The sequence below is a fragment of the Rasamsonia byssochlamydoides genome (genome assembly GCF_041956645.1).
Source record: "Rasamsonia byssochlamydoides strain NRRL 3658 unplaced genomic scaffold VTN77scaffold_1, whole genome shotgun sequence".
Taxonomy (NCBI): Eukaryota; Fungi; Ascomycota; class Eurotiomycetes; order Eurotiales; family Trichocomaceae; genus Rasamsonia; species Rasamsonia byssochlamydoides.
In genome coordinates, this window is record NW_027192384.1 from 769,469 (window position 1) to 788,726 (window position 19,258).

Below are 19,258 nucleotides of genomic sequence, written 5' to 3' on the forward strand. Positions count from 1 at the left end.
TTTCTTTTTATTGGTATTCAAATTCCTGTTGTGAGTCTATAGTGCTTCTGGATCTAAACTGTCGTTCTTTTATCCTATCATACCTGCAGTAGAAAGTCCACGATCAATGTTTTAGGGAGATTAAAAGGATGAGATATGTGTAAGGGAAGAGCTCAGGTAAACAAATGGAGAGAGACAGTTTCTATAATGAAGAATGAGCAAAGGGTGCGAAATGGACGTAGACAAAGATATATACTAGGTGAATCCACTGTAGAAATATACAGTGGAATAAGTGTCTTGGAGGTTATTGGTCGGCAGTCAGTCTCAGGGCTTAGGGCTGCCCGTCCCCCACCCACGCCGGGATTCCATTACGAATCTATCATTACTGTATTCTTCATCTCTTCTTCACCATCTTCATCTTCTCATAGGCTTCATTAGCTACACTTGTAGCAAACTAGCAAGTCATGCAACATGCACATCCAGAATACGTCAAAACCAAACCAGTTGTGACCTTTCACCTGCCCTGGCCTATGGGCCGATGAACCTTGCAATAACATCGATGTGCTATCAGACTGGCCACAGAAAGCCATCCTGTTGTTCGCTGTGGTTTCGACAATATCAATGATGCCACTGTGGTTATTGTATTTGCTGGGTGTATTGCAGCCACAAAAAGTACTTGACCCTATATATCTCTCTACCTTGCTGCAGCTGCTAATCTACTGTCTCAGCAATAAGGATCCCCAGACCAAGTCCAATACCACATCCGCAATGCTCCAACGCAATGTGAGATCATGAAGGGGTTCCTGATGATCTTTGACGAGCTGGCTTCATAAATGATATTACGTCTCCTGCGACATAAGTTTAGGTGGGAGAGTAACGCTACTGGGCGGCCTCTCTCTGTCCGAAAAAAAAGGACGAAGAAGAAGAAGAAAGCAACAACAGCCGCAAGAAAGAATGAATTGTGCGAGCAGACCACAGCAGAGAAGGTAAGCTATCTACAGGTTGATGCTGTACGAGACGTTAATCTAATTAGTTCAAGTACAACAGGACAGCTCCTCCCTATACTGTTCCCTCTTCCACTACCCGGCACACCCACAACTATCGAAGTTATCCATATGTCCGATGAACAGTACTTCTTGAGCCTAGATTTGGCTTATTCGGAGGTCCAGAATAACAAGAACAACAAGAACAAATGCAGTGCGGCTGCTGTCGCAAAGAGGAAAGACGCAGCAGACAGAGGAGGTAAGTTATCTACCTGCACATTGATACTGTATAAAAATGGAATTCTAACAACGTCATGATCAGGGGGTAGCCGCCTGACTTCAAAAGAGAAACAGAGCTAGATCAACACAAGGAGGAGGGGGAGGAGGACTCGTCCCGTGGCAGCAGGTACATGTTCACAGGATAGAAGCTTGCTCAATTCTATTGTCTCATCGCTGCAGGGGTAAGGAGAACTGCAATTGCCTTTGCCTTTGGTGTATCATGCTTGACTTCATCAATGCTTTTATGCTGTTGTATTGTAATGTACTTATCTTCCTTCATCATGTAAATTAAATCACGACGCTGTTTGTAAAATTTCAAAATCTGGGTTCTTTCGTTGGAGATAGGAAGTGGATAGTGAAAATGAGGCTCTTATAAAGTATATATCGAAGAATTCCTCGTTCTTGACTTCTCGTTACTTCGGGCTTAACTTCATAACCATTCTCAAAGGATACATTTGTTGATACTGGTTTCAGAGTCGACAAAATTACTTAGGTATATTGTATACAATACAGAACAGGCTAGGCAGGCAGCATAAGGTCGAAGACGACGTCTTTGTTGGAAGGCGTGCCGCGGGGGGCAGGCACAAGACGGCATCCATCCGCCACACCTACGAGACTACCATCATCGCACACACTTTCTCGAGAGAAAGCCAGCTAGCTACAGCAGCTACAGCTATAGTCAAAGACGTTTGTTCGCCCCTCTTACTTTCTCTTCCTCTCTACGGATCACTGGGCTCGACTCCATCAGTAGTCACTGTCTTTGCTTTCCTTCTCTTTAGCTCCCATCCTCACCTTGCTTGGTCCAATGACTGTTCCCAAGGTAAGTGAATGTCATTTCTATCTATCTATCACTCATGCACGAGCCATCAAGAATTGAATTGAACCATTTCCGATCGAACAGAAGAAAACCCAGCAGATGCAAACCTTCACTGCTGCTCGTGTCCTCCACGTCCAGCGAGACCAGTTCAACCAGCTGAGCCAGCTGAGCCAGTTGAATCTCGTCCCTGTCCTAGTGCAGACAGCCAAAAAAGAAGAGACAGAACCGCGCTCTCGTTAAGAAGACGGCTAAGGAAGACATGGCACTTTGGGAGAAGGTGTGTTCAGAACCCGGCTATAGCTATCTACATATCAGTGCGTTTGTGAGTTGGTTTGGATCTGACAGATCATATGCACCACAGCGAGCCGAACTGCGTCAGAAGATCGCGCTGCAGAGGGAGCGGGCCTCGATCGTCGCTAGAGAGGAAAAGGTTGCTACTCTGGAGCAGGAGATTGCTGCGACAGAGATCGAGTTTCTAAACGATGCCCGCACAAACAACGGAGAGGCAGCAAAGGAAATGCAAGAAGATGAAGTGAAAGCAGAAGAGAATAATGAGCAAGGGGGGAAATGGCACGACAACGACAGCCAGGCTAACTGCGACAATGTGTGGCCGGAGTAGCAGCCCAGCGGCTCCCAACACTCTTCCTTGGCAGTTCTACAGCAACTGATATTGAACTGCAGAAGATGATAACGATGACAGATGAAGGGTGACGAAGGGGATAACGATGAGGTTGAAGATGAGATGAGGATAAAGAAAGACGAGACACGGATAAAGATGAAGATGACGAAGATGAGATGGGGGATGGAGACGAGACGAGGAAGGAAGAAGATAAATGATGAATGAAGAATGAGGGAGAGCGAGGTCCAGATAGATACGAACTCTAGCGAGTGACCCCAGGCACGCCCGGGCAGCCCTAGCCCTGAACCCTAACCTAAGCCCATGCTGAGCCTGGCAGCAGGCCTGGTCTAAGTACTCTCCAGAGTCCTGAGTACATACCTACCTAGGTACCTAAGGTAATAAGTAGTTGCTAAACTTCCTGAGCAGTTGAACTCCCTGCTCTTACTGAAACGGCCACATATGGAGTACGCCTTACGAGACTGATGGTACGTTTGTTCCTGTATGGTTCAATTTCCATGTACCGTACAAGGATGCACGAGAAACAGATGCATGACATGCTACAACTTTGCAGGCTAGGATACCATGGAGTGAGCTGATGATAGACGATAGATGATGGAATGAAATATAGCTAAAAGAGCGTATAATGATCAAGTACTTGACATGCACGGTCTTACTCACACAAGACTCGTCGTAATGAACGACAATCAAACAAAGTGGTATCATCGAGAGAGGAAAAGCGATCCGTCCGACTCGACACAGAGAGAACAAACTGGTCGACAGAATGAAATGACAAATCCACGCCGCACAGGGTATAACGACCTCCCTTGACTGCAGACTGCAAGAAGAGAAAATGCAGCAGAACGCCAAAGAATCGCGTAGACAGCGCCAGTTGGAGAAATAGCTGAAAGCAGTGATATGAGGCGAGAAATCCTCCAATCAAAACGACTCACACAGAATGCAAATGCAGCGACAAGATCTGTGGTCCAGTCCCTCACGCCAATGAAGTGATTTGTATCAATGCAGTGTGAAATAATCGAACTGGAATAATCGAACTGGAAAATCGAACAACCAATGCCACCTCCGACCAACTTTTGGTTTGCTTTCGAGAAAAGTTCTAAGAAATAAAAGAAAAAAAAAGAGACAGAGAGAGAGAGAGAGAGAGAGAGAGAGAGAAGCTGGTTCGTTCCGATGTGGATCTCATGCATTCGACTGCCTCCGGGACGGCCGCAGAATCGCCTCGCAGTTAGCATCAAACCGCATGTCCCACAGCCGGATGCTGTTCATCAACTTCTCCGTGTCTTGCAGTTTCCGATCGCGGCCAAAGATCGACTCGACAAACTCGCAGCCTGCGCTGTGTCCCATCGAGACGGGGTTCTTTCCGCCGTTCTCGCGTTTCGCTGCCTTCCACATGTACTGCTCGCAATCTTTCAGCAGCGCCTTGAATCGCGCCCATAGCCGGTCGCCACTGTCGAGAAAGTCGGTCAGCATCTCCCGCGCCTCGGCGCGGTGAACCCGGTCCAGACACTCGTCCGCCCGCTTCACCTTGCCGGCCAGCTTGATCAGCAACAGCCACAGTTCACCCGCGACATCCGCCATCGGGGTCGAGGCACCGTGATAGTAGACGGTCCAGTCGTAGATCCACTTGCCCAGCGAGTTGGCGTCGAACACGCTGCCTAGCAGAAGGATGGGCTCTTCGGTGGGATCCCAGTTCTTTATCGAGTAACCTTCCGGGATACCGGCCCTCCTGGCATCTTCTTCGGTGGCTTTCCGGGGCGACTTGGGTGGCGCAGCCATTTTGGGCTTCGGAGGCGTCCGTGTCGATGTGGACGCGCGGCGCGCGCGAGCCCGCTTGGGGGAGTCAGCAGCAACATCATCATCATGGACGGGGACCTGATTGTAGAAAGAATATTCATCAGTAGGTGGATTATAAGAAAATCGCTGATGATGATGATAATAATCATGATGATGATGCTGGCTGAAGGCGTTGCGCTGCTTCGGCTCGCGGTAGACGTATGCCGGCTCATCGTCTGCATCGTCGACCACATCTACAAAGATGGATCGTTTCTGCGAACGCGACGGATGGACGTAGTCGTAACCAAGGCCAAAGCCATCGTAGTAGGCATACCGCGAAGAATCGCCCGGCATCGAGAAACGACGCCGCGCCTTCTTCTTGGTCTTTTTCTTCATGTCACCAAAATTCGCACTTACATTATCGTGCTTGCGCGGTGACGCATATTCCGGCACCGTATCGTGATAGTTTGCGTAGGCCGAGTACCATCCGCTGGTTTCCCTTGCGGTGGTGTAACTGGCCTTGCGGGAGTGTCGTTTCGACACGCCTCGTGGCGACGGGGCGGCGTACTGGGATGCATAGTGGGAGTAATGAGGAGAAGTTGGCGAGGCGGTCGTGTAGTCGTACGTAGACCACCGGGGTGGTGGACTGGAGTAATGATACATTATTGACGCAATAGCATGGACGACGATGACTCCGAAAAATGACTCTTCTGTTTGCTGAACTGGCGAAAAGTCCCAGTGAATGGAAATAAAAAAAAACCGAAAAAAAGAACACACAAACACCCGTTATATTGTACAGGATATCACGTTAAAACACAAATCGAGAAAAAAAAATCCGGCAAAACAATGAGGATCGAGGATGAGGACCGTCACCGCGGCACGGGTTTCAGTCGAGGAGAGGAGGGGGATTGGGCGTGTTTCTGCTGCACGGGCATTTGAGCGTCCTGATGCCGAACACGTCGACCCAAGTCGATAGACGGATCTGGATCCGCCGGGAGGGATCAAAGGAGGAGATATGTTGTCAGAGGGCTTCCGGTTCCGACACCAGAAACCAAGCCCGTGACAGCGGCAGCGATTGAGTTGGTGGTGGTATGACTTGGTTTTTATAAAAAAACCAAGGTGGTTGGGAGAGGAAAGAGAAGAGAAGAGAAAGAGGAAAAGAGGAGAAAGAGGAGGAGGGCGCCCGTGCAGGGGAGGGACAGCCCAGTTTTGTAGCGTGTGGCACGTCCCCGAAGTGGCGCCCCTAGCAATGCTAGGCTGTTGGGCTGGATGAACGCTGGCTCTAGCTTTTACTTTTAGCCTTATTACAGTGGACTCTTGGGCTGCAGCCCGAAAGACGACGTACCAGATTAATATACTCCGTATCCTCCGAACGTTAGTCACTGTAGTCATCCTCAGGCAGCCCTCCCAGCTGAAGAGGGTGGTACACCCCTCGTCGTTGGCGCCTACAGAGTCCAGGTGGGCTGGGGGATTAAAAACAAACAAACATTGCGGTGGGCAGTCATGATTTATTTTTTTTTCTTGAAAGAATTTTCACACCCATGATTTCTTTGTGCGAGTCATAGCTTTGAGTCAGTGCGTAGGATAGATTTAGATTCATCACCGACACGGCTCCAGCCCTGTCTTAGGATCCTCATCCTTCACCGTAAAATTAATTAATTAATTGCTATGACTCTATAGCATGACTATGGAGGTTGTTTCATTTAATTCTCGATTCACTCTGGCATTGCTATATTAATACGACAGCTGATCACTTGACTGCACCGCCACGGTTTCGTTGGAAATCAAACGATCGAAACAGCTGCCTTGTCCTCGATGGCTGTTTTGCTGCCTTTATGACTTCGCCCCTTTGCGACGCAAATCTTATTATGACTGGCTCCATATTAATAGAAGAAAAAAAAAGATCGACTCATCATCGACAAGGATCATAGGCACAGCAGGCAACCATCTCGCCTCTGTTTCATCCTAGTTAATTAATCCCTTGGCATGTGAGTTAAAATCTTTTCAAACGGCGTTGCAGTGAGGAGCCGCCTAGCGACTGGACAGGCAGGACTAGAGGAGAGTGGCAGGCAGGCGCGATCTGCAATCGCCCCTTCCTTTGCTCCTGCCAATAACACACCAAGAATAGACGCGTCTGTGGATGCAAACAGTATCCTGATTTCTGCAATCCGACCCTGCTTACGGGCCAAGCGACTTTGCCACAATCTGGCATTTTCTACTAATTCCAATTCCATCCACGCAAAGCGCTTCTTCAGCTGCTGCCTCCAAGATGTACCTGTACGACTCTTGTGAGTCGCATCGTATGGCAACGTGATCGATTTGTCATCCAACCCGAACTGTGCGTAACTACAGAGTACGGTGCACGAAACCAGATTTCTCGCCACTCCTTCGCAACAATCATATCTCTCCTCCTACAGCATCTCTGTAAATACGCCTTTATCTCCGAGGGACTGACTCATTACCAGCCTTGGCTGTGAGGGTGCTGTCAAAGGTGTTGCGAACCAGTGGAGGATGCCATTGGCGCCCAACGGTCGCCAGATCTGGCCTCGCATCTTATCATGCAAGATATTGTCGTACGACCGTCGACTACACTCGCCGCTCGATCGAGACCCTGATTTCCTCCTTGGCGGGCAAGTAAGGAGATCTGAGATGGCTTCGATCACGGCCAGTCCATTCCGATTGGCGTCTGGCCGACTTGCCAAGCGATAAATTTTCATCCTTTCGTCGGTGAAGAAAAGACTTTTGTTTCGGCGGTGTGGGTGAATTTCAGTCACCGGCATTTGAGTGAAAATTAAGAATGTTTTCCCGGTACCTAACCCGCGTCGACCGATTTAGATGGATCCGTGGAACTTGGACATCATCTCCACGGGAAAGTCTGGTACAGTCCCATCGCATCGCGCTTCCGTGCTGTACCATGGATACGTGAACTCAACCAGAAATCTTGTTGGAACCGCATAAAAACTACTTCTCAAGATACTCCGCACATACAATGAAAACGGAGACCGGCGATTGCTGTTTACCCGGATGTTAAGGTGAAAAAAACTTCTGATCTGGCAGCAACTGGGCAGACCGCCTCACCCAATGTCATGCGGGAGAACAGGGCCCGTGGCCGTCGTCCAGCCAGTCAACATGACGGAATCTCGTTCATACTAATACATTCATGACTTAGTCGGTATAGGGCAATGACCCGAAGTCTTGGGTCCATGAAAAATTCTCCTTGCCAATAATAATAATAATGCCAGCAGGACTGGAACAGACAAAATGCGCAGCAGCTTGCTGGTTACAGGTTCACGTCGATTGCTATCGCACTTTACACCTTGTGCTTAGGTTCTATATCAGTGCGTTGGATCTGCTCGAGTAGACCGCTCCCGATGTCGGCGTCAACCCTGGCAGTATGTACATGCGGAGTACTCCTACATGCATGAAAGTCCTGGTTAAAAATGGCATCTTCGAATTCATTTAAACTGGTCGTCCACCGACTTTTCGAAGGATGCAGGAAGGGTTGAACTCGGTCGCAGACACAAAATCAGGAATAGAAAAGCTTCTGTGCAGGTCTGTCCCTTCCCTTTCTCATCTAGACCAGTCATAGCTCGTTATCCAGCAATCATCCAGTTGAGTGTTATCTACGGAGTTCTCCGTACTGTCTGTCCATCTGCCGGCATGAACAACTGACCGGTTGATCTCTGCCGCCTGACAAGGCGCACACTTGTTGACTAATTAGAGTGGATGTGCTGGCTCGCACCTGCAGCCAACGTTCCTTCCCAAAAAGTAAGTTGGGCTCCTCCGGTCGGGTTGATAGATCCGGCGGCCCGGCAGGACACTCAATTGGTTGAAGTGGTTGGTTGGTGGGGGTTGGTTTCGTTTTATGCACTGCGCTGCAATGCACGTTGCAGATGGACGACAGGGACGACGTCGAGAGTCACGACGACTCGACACGAAGCCAACCCGGTGGGCAGAGAACTAGTACGGAGGGAGTATTTGTACAGAGTACGGAGTACTCCATACCGTGTACATGCACACAACACTCACAGAAAATACTGTACAGACAACATCATATGCGGAGTCCATACGGAGTAAATTGACGACTGCAAGGGTATTTTCAGCAGATGCAACACAGCTGAAAAACACAATTAAATATCCCTTGACTGTATGCCACTGTGTACCCCTTGCCGTGCCACCTGATGTACTCCGTACGGCGTACAATGTACCGATCGAGCGGGGCTAACTTGCTACCCTACCCAGGTGGCAGGGTGGCAGGGTAGCGTATGCACACGCACGACGAGAGGTGACTACAGTGATACAGAGAACAAAAAGAAAGGCATCGACGATTCAAAAGAACAGTTATCCTAGCGACTGAATTGACTACATAGTTTTCGATATTATCTTTTCGAGAATCTACAGACACATTATTGGCCAAAAGATTCCCCTGATTGTGCTTCTTGGAATCTTCGAAGTTTCCAATTTTCTTTCCTTCGTCCGTCCCTTGCTGCCATCTGCAGGCTGCTAGCCTACCAGCCTGTTATCTGCCATGTTTCGTGGCTTCGCCAACCCTGCTAGTTGATTAGCCGCTTGGTCATCCTGCAGAGAATTTTTTTTTTTCAAATTTTTAATTTTCGCCTCTTGTGGACGAGCTGGTGTGTGCACCTAGCCCTTGCCCTTGCCCTGGCCCTAAATCCTCTTGTGTTTGATCGGGTTGGTCGGTGCACCGTCAGCAGGAATGCGCTGCTCTGTGGAGTCTATTTCCAGCATGTCCGTTGATGTGTTGATTCTCTTGCTATAGTTACCTACCTACCTAGGTAATCATACCTCCTCCATTCAGCCTTACAGTTACAGTACCTACCCAATCCTGTATTACTTACTTAAAAAGAAAGACTGGAATACAATGAGGTCATGCCTAGCAGGCATCCGCTGGTCACGCTTCGATTCGATTCCCAGTTCTGCCAAGGATACCTGACCACGTGCCTAACCCCTCCCCAATGCTCGTATCCGCAAGGCATACATTCTGCCGGCAGCTGACGGCAGCTGACATGAACAGCAAGCATTCCATTCCATTACGATCCATGGTATGGCAGAGCATGGCATCCATGGCAGCCATGGGCCGACCCTAAGCCAGCGGACAGACTACTCGAGTCACACAACAGGCCAACTCGATGGAACTGAACAGAACCCCTCCTGCTTGCCCCACCATGCATCATCATCGTCTGTATCCATCGTATCACAGAGATGCGTTTCAAAACAGGTCATCTTGCTTAGAGCGGTACCCTTTTCTTGGATCAAGTACCTAGGTAGGTTACGTACTGTACTTAGTTACCCACAGCAAGTACTGTGAGTACTCAGTACTCTTGAGAACGCAGCCAGCATCGCCGGTCTCCGGATGCAGGATGGACGTACTCCGTATGTCGGGTACCTAAGTAGGCAGTTACCCCTCATTTTCCCCTCCTGGTAGGTAGGTCACCAGACAAGAAGTCCAGTCAGTACAGTACCCTGTATGGAGTACTCCGTTAGGTAGTTTTGCTTTCTGTTGCAGCCAGAGAATAATGATGATGGTTATTATTCTCCTCTTCCTGGATTTTTATGTAAGGCGCTGACTGCACCTGCACTGTACTGCGCTGCAGATAAGCGTTGACCCCTCATCTGACAGAGAGACAGGGAAGAGGAGCAGTACCCCATTAAGCGGCTACTGTATGTACATACACTACACGCTGGCCAAGAGTACTCAGCACTCGACTGTAGATACCTACCTAGGTAGTAGTCCTGTACCGATCTTCCTTGCTATTACCGTTCCAGTAACCTCTAGCGATAGCACCGCCTAGGCACAAGTGTGAGTCTCGACTCTCTATACTTGTACTGCACCTAATATCTCGCGTACTTTACAGGTAGGTAGGTAGGTACCTAGCCAAGTAAGGTTATCTGTTGGGTGTTCATGCAGTTACTTAGTGTATGGAGTACATACTCGTGCCCGGCATTATTCGTCCGGACGTTGTTGGGGTGCAGCAAGCAGGTTGGGGGTTGGGTGTCAACGCCCTCCCTGGCTGCACAGACAAGGTCTTGATTAGGTCTCCATGCCTGGACTAGATACCATCCACGATGACTAAACGTACATTTACATATGAAAAAAACGTACCGGGTTTGATGGAATGATTGCGATTTTCGAGTTGATGCTTGCTTGTGCTTATGCGCTGCGCTTACTGTACATGTACTGGCTGCTGCTGCTGTTGCAGAGAACTGGACTGTAGTAAGCGAGTTGACAGCTTTTAAACCTTGTTCCTTCGATCGATTGAAAGAATGGAAATGACTGGAGAAGGGAAGAAAAAAAATGGAAAGAAAGATAGGACTCAAACTTATCTTGAAATCTACAGTACCTATGACAGTATACAACAGACATATTATTCTGGCTAATAATTGAGCCACTATTGTTTGTCTAATCAGACATATCATGCCATGGAGACTGAGTCGAGTGAAGTGCCCACTGCTTACTGCGCTGCATTATCTATCTACATACTTCGTTTAGAAACAGGTTAGATACGTAGATACCTATAATTGTTGAGTGTTTGATAATATTCTTGTTTATTTATTATCTTTATCCAAAGGAGGGGGGGAGGATAGAGATAATTATATTGATATTGATATTGATGATTGTACAGTACATACGATACGACATTTGCCAGAAGAGAAGGCTCGTGTTCTCAGAAGTCTTAATTAAAATAAAACGAACAGCCACATGTACTGCACTTTACAGACTGTACTTCTAACAACTAAGGTATCTTAGATACCTGACACTGGCCAGGCATGCAATAAGCACCTTCAACAGGTGAACAGTTATGATTTGACAACAGACTAACTAAGCTGAACTTATCTATCTATGATGTAGTCAGTAAGGAGAATATTCATGCGATCTACAGTACATACATGCATTTACTGTACATTTCTAGTACTTCAATTCCTTAGCGAGCCAGGAAATAGATATCTACCATATTCAGTGTAAAGCAACCAACGCACAAGTCTTGATTATAATACAGAACACAAAAACCTGCGTGGTTGATTGATCCATCATCTAAAATTCTACCAAGAACAAGGGTATCTATCTATCTATGCATGTCCTCTGCTCTCTATCTGCACACTATAAAATAAAAAATGACAAGACGGGAGAGAGTGGACGTGTCAGAATAAAGTTGTAATCCTGACTGAGTCTTGCATTGTACAGTACCTATCTCCTTACCTACCTCCCTAGGCAGGTAAATAGAGAGATAGATAGATAGCAGGTAGGTTTTCAGGGGAATTTCCAATCGGTCTAAATACAAACAGCGATATTATCATGATACGATATGCTATGCGATTGACGTGATCCTGACACGACGGGACTTGCCTTGTCTTGACTTGCGCTGGCAGTCTAGCTATTGAGATAGTCACAGTACTATCTTGATTTAACTTCAAACTAATAGAAGAAAAATCTATATTACGCCCAATCAGGAAAACAGAACTTGCAGAGAATCAGATCACGTATACAGTACATATGTATAGAGACCAGTGGATACAGAGACAGTGGACTCCATCAGTTAGTCAGGACAACAAATACAGCTGCTGCACTGCGTCTTGCAGCTTAGATCGGGGATTGGTGGCCATTTATCCAAATCTTAGGTCTTGTATGATAGATAGTGCTGATCTTCTTATTTGTCCAGCGTAATATGCATCTTCCTCTCGAGGGCCCTATGAGCGGCATCTGATTAGGAAGACAGGAGTGTTCCCTGACTAATGCATGATGACTTTGCCAGGGACAACAACGCGTTGCTGATGCGGTGTCTGCTATGGATAAGTCAGGATGGATGGCCAAGTGACCAATTGCAGACAATGGGAATTAGTAGACTAGAAACTAGAGGGATTCAATCTTGGATCTCCATTATTACTATCAGTTTGAGTAGGAAGATAGAGACGTCTATCGACCATTTAGGTAATAAAAAAGAAAGAGACGAAAATAAAAAAAAAATAATATCACAGTCCAAATTACGAGTCAAGACAACCAGGCTGACGGCTGACGCTGATGTAAAAAAGCTCACACCCCCACTGAGTCTTCGCGAGTTTCTCAGTTGAGGGTGCTACGAAAACCCCTACTCTGTGCTTTTGCACAGGCAAGGATTTTACTGACCCATCCCCCATCAATCGCCAGAATATTTTCTGACGAGAGGGGGATTCGAACGCAAATCTGAGCCTGTAGCCTAACCTGGCTGTCAAGTGACTTGACGACAAGGCTACTGGCCCAGGTTGTCGTTGCATAGACAAAGAAACACTCATGTTTATGCTGGTTGCTGGTAGGTAGGTACTGTATCTGGTAGGAACTAGCCCTATGCCCTAGCCCTGAGCCCTACCTAGCCATATGCATGTGGACTGGCTGGCAGCAACTGACTGAGCTTTGTTACACGAGTTCAACGTGGCCTGTCCTTGAAACTATCGACAGCATAATCAATGGTAAGTAACTTCATTCCCTTATCTCTCTGCTATCCAGTTCCATCTGTTTACGTCTGACACTGCCAATACCTACAGCGGCTCGTTCCCACGACTGACCACAATCCATTCATACTCGTCCTTGAGATGCTTGGCCGCCCGCAAATCTCCTGATCTGGCATGGCCCTCGAAATTCTCCGCCCGCGACGCGCGTCCACACAACCGGCCCAGTTCGCCGCTGGCCTGAGGATCCCGGACCTCCTGGTAGGTGGTCGTCCGCAGATACTTTCCTACCCAGAGCCCGCCAGTGTATCTGGCAGCCTTGCGAGTGGGGAGGACATGGTTCGTTCCGATGCACTGGTAGGTCAGTATTTGAAGTGATCAGGAGAACAGTTAATCGTCCGTACCTTATCACCATACGACACGCAGGTGTTCTCTCCCAAAAAGATGGCGCCGTAGTGGCTCATCTTGTCGAGCGCTTCTCGCGGGTTTTTGGTCAGGATTTCTACATGTTCGGCGGCATACTCGTCTGCCACGGCGTATGCCTCGTCCAGAGAATCGGTTACAATGACCTCGCCAAACGATTCCCACGCTACGCCGGCGATGTTAGCCGTGGGCAGGATGGTCAACAGCTTCTCCACCCATTCCAGAGTTTTCTGTCCCACTGCCTCTGAGTTCGTGACCAGTATGGCTGGCGAGTCGGGACCATGCTCCGCCTGGGACAGCAGATCGACGGCACAAGTATAGGGATCCGCATGCTCGTCCGCGACGACCAGAATCTCCGTCGGGCCCGCGAACAGGTCGATGCCCACTTCGCCGAAAAGCTGACGTTTTCCTTCAGCGACGAAGGCGTTTCCCGGTCCGGCCAGGAAGTCGACTTTGGGGATCGTCTCGGTGCCGAGAGCCATGGCCGCGATGGCCTGGACGCCGCCCAGGAGGTAGATCTCGTCTGCGCCGGCCAGGTGCATAGCAGCGATGGTGGCGTGGGGGATACGGCCGGCGATGGGAGGAGTGCAGCCGATGACATGCTTAACTCCAGCCACTTTGGCCGTCAAGATCGTCATGTGGGCGCTGGCCAGGAGGGGATACCGGCCTCCAGGGACATACCTGTAAAGTCAGTTGACAGTCCTCAAGTCTGCTATTATGAAGTTTGTGAAGTATCTGCTTACGCCCCAACCCGATGAATCGGCAGACTCCTCTGCCCCAGAAAGACCCCCGGCTGCAGCTCGATCTCAAAGTCCTTCAGCGACGCTCGCTGCGCTTCAGCGAACCGACGGACATTGGACTGGGCTTCTTTGATATCTTTGATCGTCTGCTCCGACACGGCAGCAATAGCCTCTTGGATCTGTTCGTCGGACAGCTTGAAGGAGGGCGGACTCCACGAATCGAACTTTTCGGAATACTGCCGCACCGCCGCGTCGCCGTTGACGCGGATGTCGTCGATGACCTTGCGGACGAGGGACGCGACGTTTGCGGAGTTGGCGTTCTTCTCGCCTGCGCTTTTGCTCGCTGATTTGAGATGGCGCATGTCGACAGTTCAGTATGCACTGTACCAGTATACGTACGCTGTCCAGTCGAAAGATCTTCTCGATGAGTTTCTCCTTTACGACGAATAGATCAGACAGACACTACTATCTTCAATACTTATTGTGCTACTCAAGTTGCTGGTGAGTTACATACAAACCTATTTCCCGATATGGATCCAGATGCGGGGTGTGGGCCACGTCGGCACGCTCCCAACATCGTCAAGCTGCCTACATACCTAACCTAGTAATAGGATACGATCGACTATGGCGAGCGAAACTCTGTCACGCATACTCCGTATGAATCCGGAGGAAGATGAAATCCTGATTGGCTGGTTTCTCTGTATGATCTACAATATCATCCATTGAATGGATACAGGATACATTAGTGATCGGACAGAAGTCCGAACGAACAAGAGAGGGAAAGCAAAGAGAGTTTATACAATAGCGACTCAGCGTCGGTGTTAGTATCGGTATATATCGGTATCGGTATGTGGGGATAAGCAGCCGAAGCAAAGTTGCCTACCTAGGTAGGTAGCTACAGCTCGTTGTCAGCAAGCACAGCACAGCAAGCGCATCGCTAAGTCCCTCTCCAGTCACAAGTCACAGACACGGACACATGCAACAATTTCGCGCTTACTCGAAGAGAGCAGACAGACATGGATACCGACGGAGTCTACAAACTAAATGTCTCCATGTGGAGAAGGAAGCGTTCAATGATCTGGACGATCGAGAGAAGTTATATGCCTGTTGGATGAGCAAGTAGGTACATTACTACCATCACGAGCTCGCTTTCTGTGGGACGTGGATAGCATAGCATAGAATAGCATGGTTAACATTAACATATCACCCAGAGCAGCCTGGCTGGAGATGCGCATAACCCTCCAACAAGTCTCGCCAGAAACAAACGATATCGTCAACTTTTTTCATCGTGGAGCTTGATCACTCATACAAGGTGGATAGACGCAGCTGATTGACAAGATGAGCTTTGATCTTTTCTGGACTATTTATTGGAATGTGTGGCTATTTTCCTATGAAATATTGGGAATTACTGGGTATGGCTTCGCCTTTGGTACTCTTTCTTTCTATTCTTTCCTTTTTTTGGCCTCGATTCTTGCTTCTGACAATGATTTTGCTAGGGCCATGGCGATCAGAAGATCATCCCGGAGGTCTCCCGCCAGGTCGTTCTTTTTATTTATTTATGGCTTTGATTTCCGCCGAGGCAACTACTTCTACGGTACGCGGCGAATATACCGCTAAGTATCCACGAAGATAAGAAAAAGGCGAAAAGAAAGAAAAGAAAAAGAAAAAGAAAAAGAAAAAGAAAAAGCATTTGTTTCTACTGTAAAGAGCGGTAACCACTCCCAGAGTAATACTTATATAGACTAACACAAATGCGCCATATCATATTCCCGACTGCGACAGCTCATAATATAATCCTTCGAATCACTTCCATATTCCTCTTAGTATTCTTGTATAGTTGTCTACTCTGTTGTACTCCGTACATAGTTCAGTCAAAGTGTCGTCAGAAAAAAAAAAGAAAGGGAAAGGAAACATGCAAATCATCCGTTGCATTTTTTTTTAAAAAAAAAAAACACCATTCGCTAGAGACTACATCTAGTGTGTCAGATTGTGCCAGTCGCCAGGGTTTCAAGAGTTAGGAGTTCCAGGATAGGGTATATAGAGAATAGGATTTTCAAAGGCTTGAGCTAGATCTGTTGACTAGATAAATAAATAAAGGAACGGACAAAACAGACAGACAAACACAGTACAACAGGCGAATGCTATTTGTTCTACTACTGTATATCCCTAGTGTTCACTAGAGAATGGTCTACGGCCCCAACGGAGGCCTACTCGCTGCCAAATTGCACTGTCTAAAAAGACGCACTTCGTCCGGCGCAAACGCGCCAACAACACTGTGCAGCACGCCATGGTTGTTGAACAGCACCAAATCACCCTCTTCCCACTCATGCGCATAGACATACTCCGGGTTGATGGCGGGCCGCTGCAGCCGGTAGACGATCTCGCGGACTTCCGCCAAATCGTCGATCACGCGGCCATCCTGCAGGTGGATGCGTCTGATAGCAGAGGGGTGGATCTGCAGTGCCAGTTTGCCTGTTACGGGGTTCTTCCATGTCATCGGGAGGATCTGGATTTTGGTCTCGTCGATCGGAGGGAGTTCTGTCTCTGGCAGCTCGCGACCTTCCGTGTACAGGCCTAGCCCTGTCGGGAGGGAGCGCGCGCCGCTCATCCAGATGTAGGGATGCGGCGCATACTCGATCTTGCTGGTGCGGACAAATGCCTTGTCTGCGTCCGACAGGCGGTCGTACATCTGGTACCCGCTGACGAATGCCGTTGTGCCCAGCGACACGTCCAGCTCGTCGCCGGTGCCGTCGTCGTAACGCACGGTCTGTCGACGCTTCGACGGCAGCGACACTGCCAGCAGGGTGGTTACCAGGGGCGGGTTCAGATCGTACAGCGCCGCGTCGATGTGCCAGCGATAGAAGCGCGTGTACAGCAGATCGTCCTCTGCAGGGATGACGTCACGATGGAAAGTGCGGTGGTGCGGATGTCGCAGGGTGAGATTCTCTAGCCCTTCATAGCTGGGGATGAACCCGTTGCCAATGATCTGGACCTGCGGCTGATGCGGCACTGTCTTGAGATCCGGGTGCAGTATGCTGCGCTTGCTGTCGAGTGTCTTGCCATGACCGTAGCTCGTCGAGGCGGGGTCGAACCGACGGGTCAGCTCGTACTGCGCTTTGGCGGAGAGGTCGGGCTTGCTTTTGATGACGACGACGGTGTGATGGTAGAGGGTGTCGTGGATGAGGTTGAAGTCGTCGTCTACAGCCCCAATTAGACACGACCTTCTCATCAATCCCGTGATTCTTACCTCAGGAGGTTACCGCTCCCCGGAGTGCTCCCTTGTATATTCATTCCATTTTGATCCCCGTCCACTGGTCTTCTGACTTACCCGTCAGGTTTTCCACATCGATCCCGGTGATGACGGCTCCAAAGTTCACTTTGGATCCTTCGGGGACTGGAAGAGGTTGGACGAGCGGAGTGGAAGTAGAAGTAGTAGTAGTGGAAATGCTCATTTCGAATGATCTGGATTTCTTCCTGTATTTCCGCAGTGGAGTAGAAGTAGAGATACCTAGAGTCAAATTGGACTTGCTTTTTTTTTTTTGATTGCCAGTTGAATGCACAAGTTGGATGTTGCAGAGACGCTTTAAGCAATGTGGAAGTTGGAGCGGTGGAAGAGCCAGGCGGAGACCGCCGAGAATGGACGATGCAATGCCAAGCTCAGTGCCTTATCAGCTTGTTCTCAGATAAATGTGGGTAACAAGAACGATTTATCAATCGACGATGATAATTGATACCCGGTAGTAGTGGTACGGAGTATGGAGATAGATACACGAATGGTCAGCGTTGGTTGGTTGGATGGAGATGTGTCGGAGACGCCCGGCCTCGGCATTCTCCACTGGTGGAGATGTGAAGAATTGAAGGAGGAAATGTTGGCGGACCACAGTTCAGATTCGCTAAGTAGATGTCATGGCGTCTCTTTGCCGAAACAGAAAAGGATAAAATAAGACGTCAATTTCAAACTTCATTAGTTTAGAATATCCATCAAATACTCCGTAATCTAATCTATAACAACGCTATCTAATATGCTGGTTGGATATCATGTAAACTGAAACAATACTCCAAATGTACTCCGTGAATCGATGCAATGCAAGGTCCCCCTCTATCATCTATCCGGATTATATATGTCGTCGTCCCTCCCGCAGGATCATCGCTCCTCCGCAGGCGGCCAGAACAGCCATGCCGTAGCAATGCAGAACTTGATAAACCCGGCTATCCACAGCGCGCTCTGCATCTCCGCATGGCTGCGACACAGCCAACCAGCCGCAATGGCACCCGTCAGGATGGCTGTCACCGATCCAATACGCCGGTTGCGCTTGACGTTCTCAGTCACGCCCGCCGTCAACGCTGGATCCGACGCGATATCAAAGTACACCGACGTCAACACGATCGTAGGCAACTCGTTGAACCCCATCGCGCGACTGGCGGTGATCTGGCCGCCGAATTGGAACGCGAGCAGCGCCAACGGAATCAGCTCGAGGAAGAGCTTGCCACCCGTTGGCTCCTGGTTTAGTGCATGCGGGATCGCGCCGCTCTGGATGACCGCCGCCGCGACGAAGATGAACAGGGACTGGATAGCAAACGACGTCGTGAGCGTTCTCCGCTGTCGCGAGCCGACGCGCCGCATCAGCGTCGCGAAGGTAAACGAGCCGACGAAGAACGAGCAGATCGAGACGAGCGACTTCAGCCAGCCGAACGGGTGGCTGGTCGGCAGGCCAGACGCGCCCAGCCCGACGAAGATGGTGTTTCCCGTCTGCATGGAGATGAAGCAGCCAAACGTCGCGTAGGAGACGCCATCACTGAGACCGGTGATCAGCGAGCAGAGGACGAAGAAGATGTCGGCATGTTTTTGGGTCACGGTTTCCGTCCACCATCCGGCGCGACTGACGAGTTTTGAAGATTTGGAGCGGTTGGCTTCGACGTCGCCGTCGGCTGTCGGCCGAGACTGAGATTTGTCGTCCTCGGGACGAGATTCTGCCATTGATCGGATATCTGAGCTCAATCTTGCAAGACGGAGAGCAAGAAGAAATCACAAAAGAGACACTGCAGTCCCGTCGACAGTATTATAATATCTTCGGATGGTTGCGTTGACAGAAAAAAAAAACGAATGACTCAGACGAGAGTTATCTGTCTAGTCAACTCTGTCCGTATCGACACCGTATCACGAGTTTGATTAATTGCAATTTCA

The 19,258-nt window shown here is 49.0% G+C and overlaps 6 protein-coding genes across 6 annotated transcripts; 2 read left to right on the forward strand and 4 right to left on the reverse strand.

The window, feature by feature from the left end:
- Positions 1-933: 933 nt before the first annotated feature.
- On the forward strand, positions 934-1,322 carry VTN77DRAFT_264 (uncharacterized protein; the record flags this gene model as incomplete). Its single annotated transcript, XM_069418501.1, has 3 exons — positions 934-965; positions 1,019-1,221; positions 1,285-1,322. 3 exons carry the CDS (start codon positions 934-936, stop codon positions 1,320-1,322), a joined length of 273 nt encoding a protein of 90 aa, XP_069282627.1.
- A 2,552-nt stretch (positions 1,323-3,874) lies between these two features.
- On the reverse strand, positions 3,875-5,131 carry VTN77DRAFT_265 (uncharacterized protein; the record flags this gene model as incomplete). Its single annotated transcript, XM_069418512.1, has 1 exon — positions 3,875-5,131. The coding sequence occupies one exon, from the start codon at positions 5,129-5,131 to the stop codon at positions 3,875-3,877; it is 1,257 nt and encodes a 418-aa protein (XP_069282628.1).
- A 7,869-nt stretch (positions 5,132-13,000) lies between these two features.
- On the reverse strand, positions 13,001-14,435 carry VTN77DRAFT_266 (uncharacterized protein; the record flags this gene model as incomplete). The annotated part of the gene is made up of 3 exons (XM_069418523.1): positions 13,001-13,264; positions 13,315-14,014; positions 14,077-14,435. 3 exons carry the CDS (start codon positions 14,433-14,435, stop codon positions 13,001-13,003), a joined length of 1,323 nt encoding a protein of 440 aa, XP_069282629.1.
- Positions 14,436-15,049: 614 nt separating this feature from the next.
- Positions 15,050-15,372, forward strand: VTN77DRAFT_267 (uncharacterized protein; the record flags this gene model as incomplete). The annotated part of the gene is made up of 2 exons (XM_069418534.1): positions 15,050-15,192; positions 15,285-15,372. The coding sequence occupies 2 exons, from the start codon at positions 15,050-15,052 to the stop codon at positions 15,370-15,372; spliced, it is 231 nt and encodes a 76-aa protein (XP_069282630.1).
- Positions 15,373-16,261: 889 nt separating this feature from the next.
- On the reverse strand, positions 16,262-17,302 carry VTN77DRAFT_268 (uncharacterized protein; the record flags this gene model as incomplete). Its single annotated transcript, XM_069418545.1, has 1 exon — positions 16,262-17,302. One exon carries the CDS (start codon positions 17,300-17,302, stop codon positions 16,262-16,264), a length of 1,041 nt encoding a protein of 346 aa, XP_069282631.1.
- A 915-nt stretch (positions 17,303-18,217) lies between these two features.
- On the reverse strand, positions 18,218-19,051 carry VTN77DRAFT_269 (uncharacterized protein; the record flags this gene model as incomplete). Its single annotated transcript, XM_069418556.1, has 1 exon — positions 18,218-19,051. The coding sequence occupies one exon, from the start codon at positions 19,049-19,051 to the stop codon at positions 18,218-18,220; it is 834 nt and encodes a 277-aa protein (XP_069282632.1).
- Between the last annotated feature and the right edge of the window lie 207 nt (positions 19,052-19,258).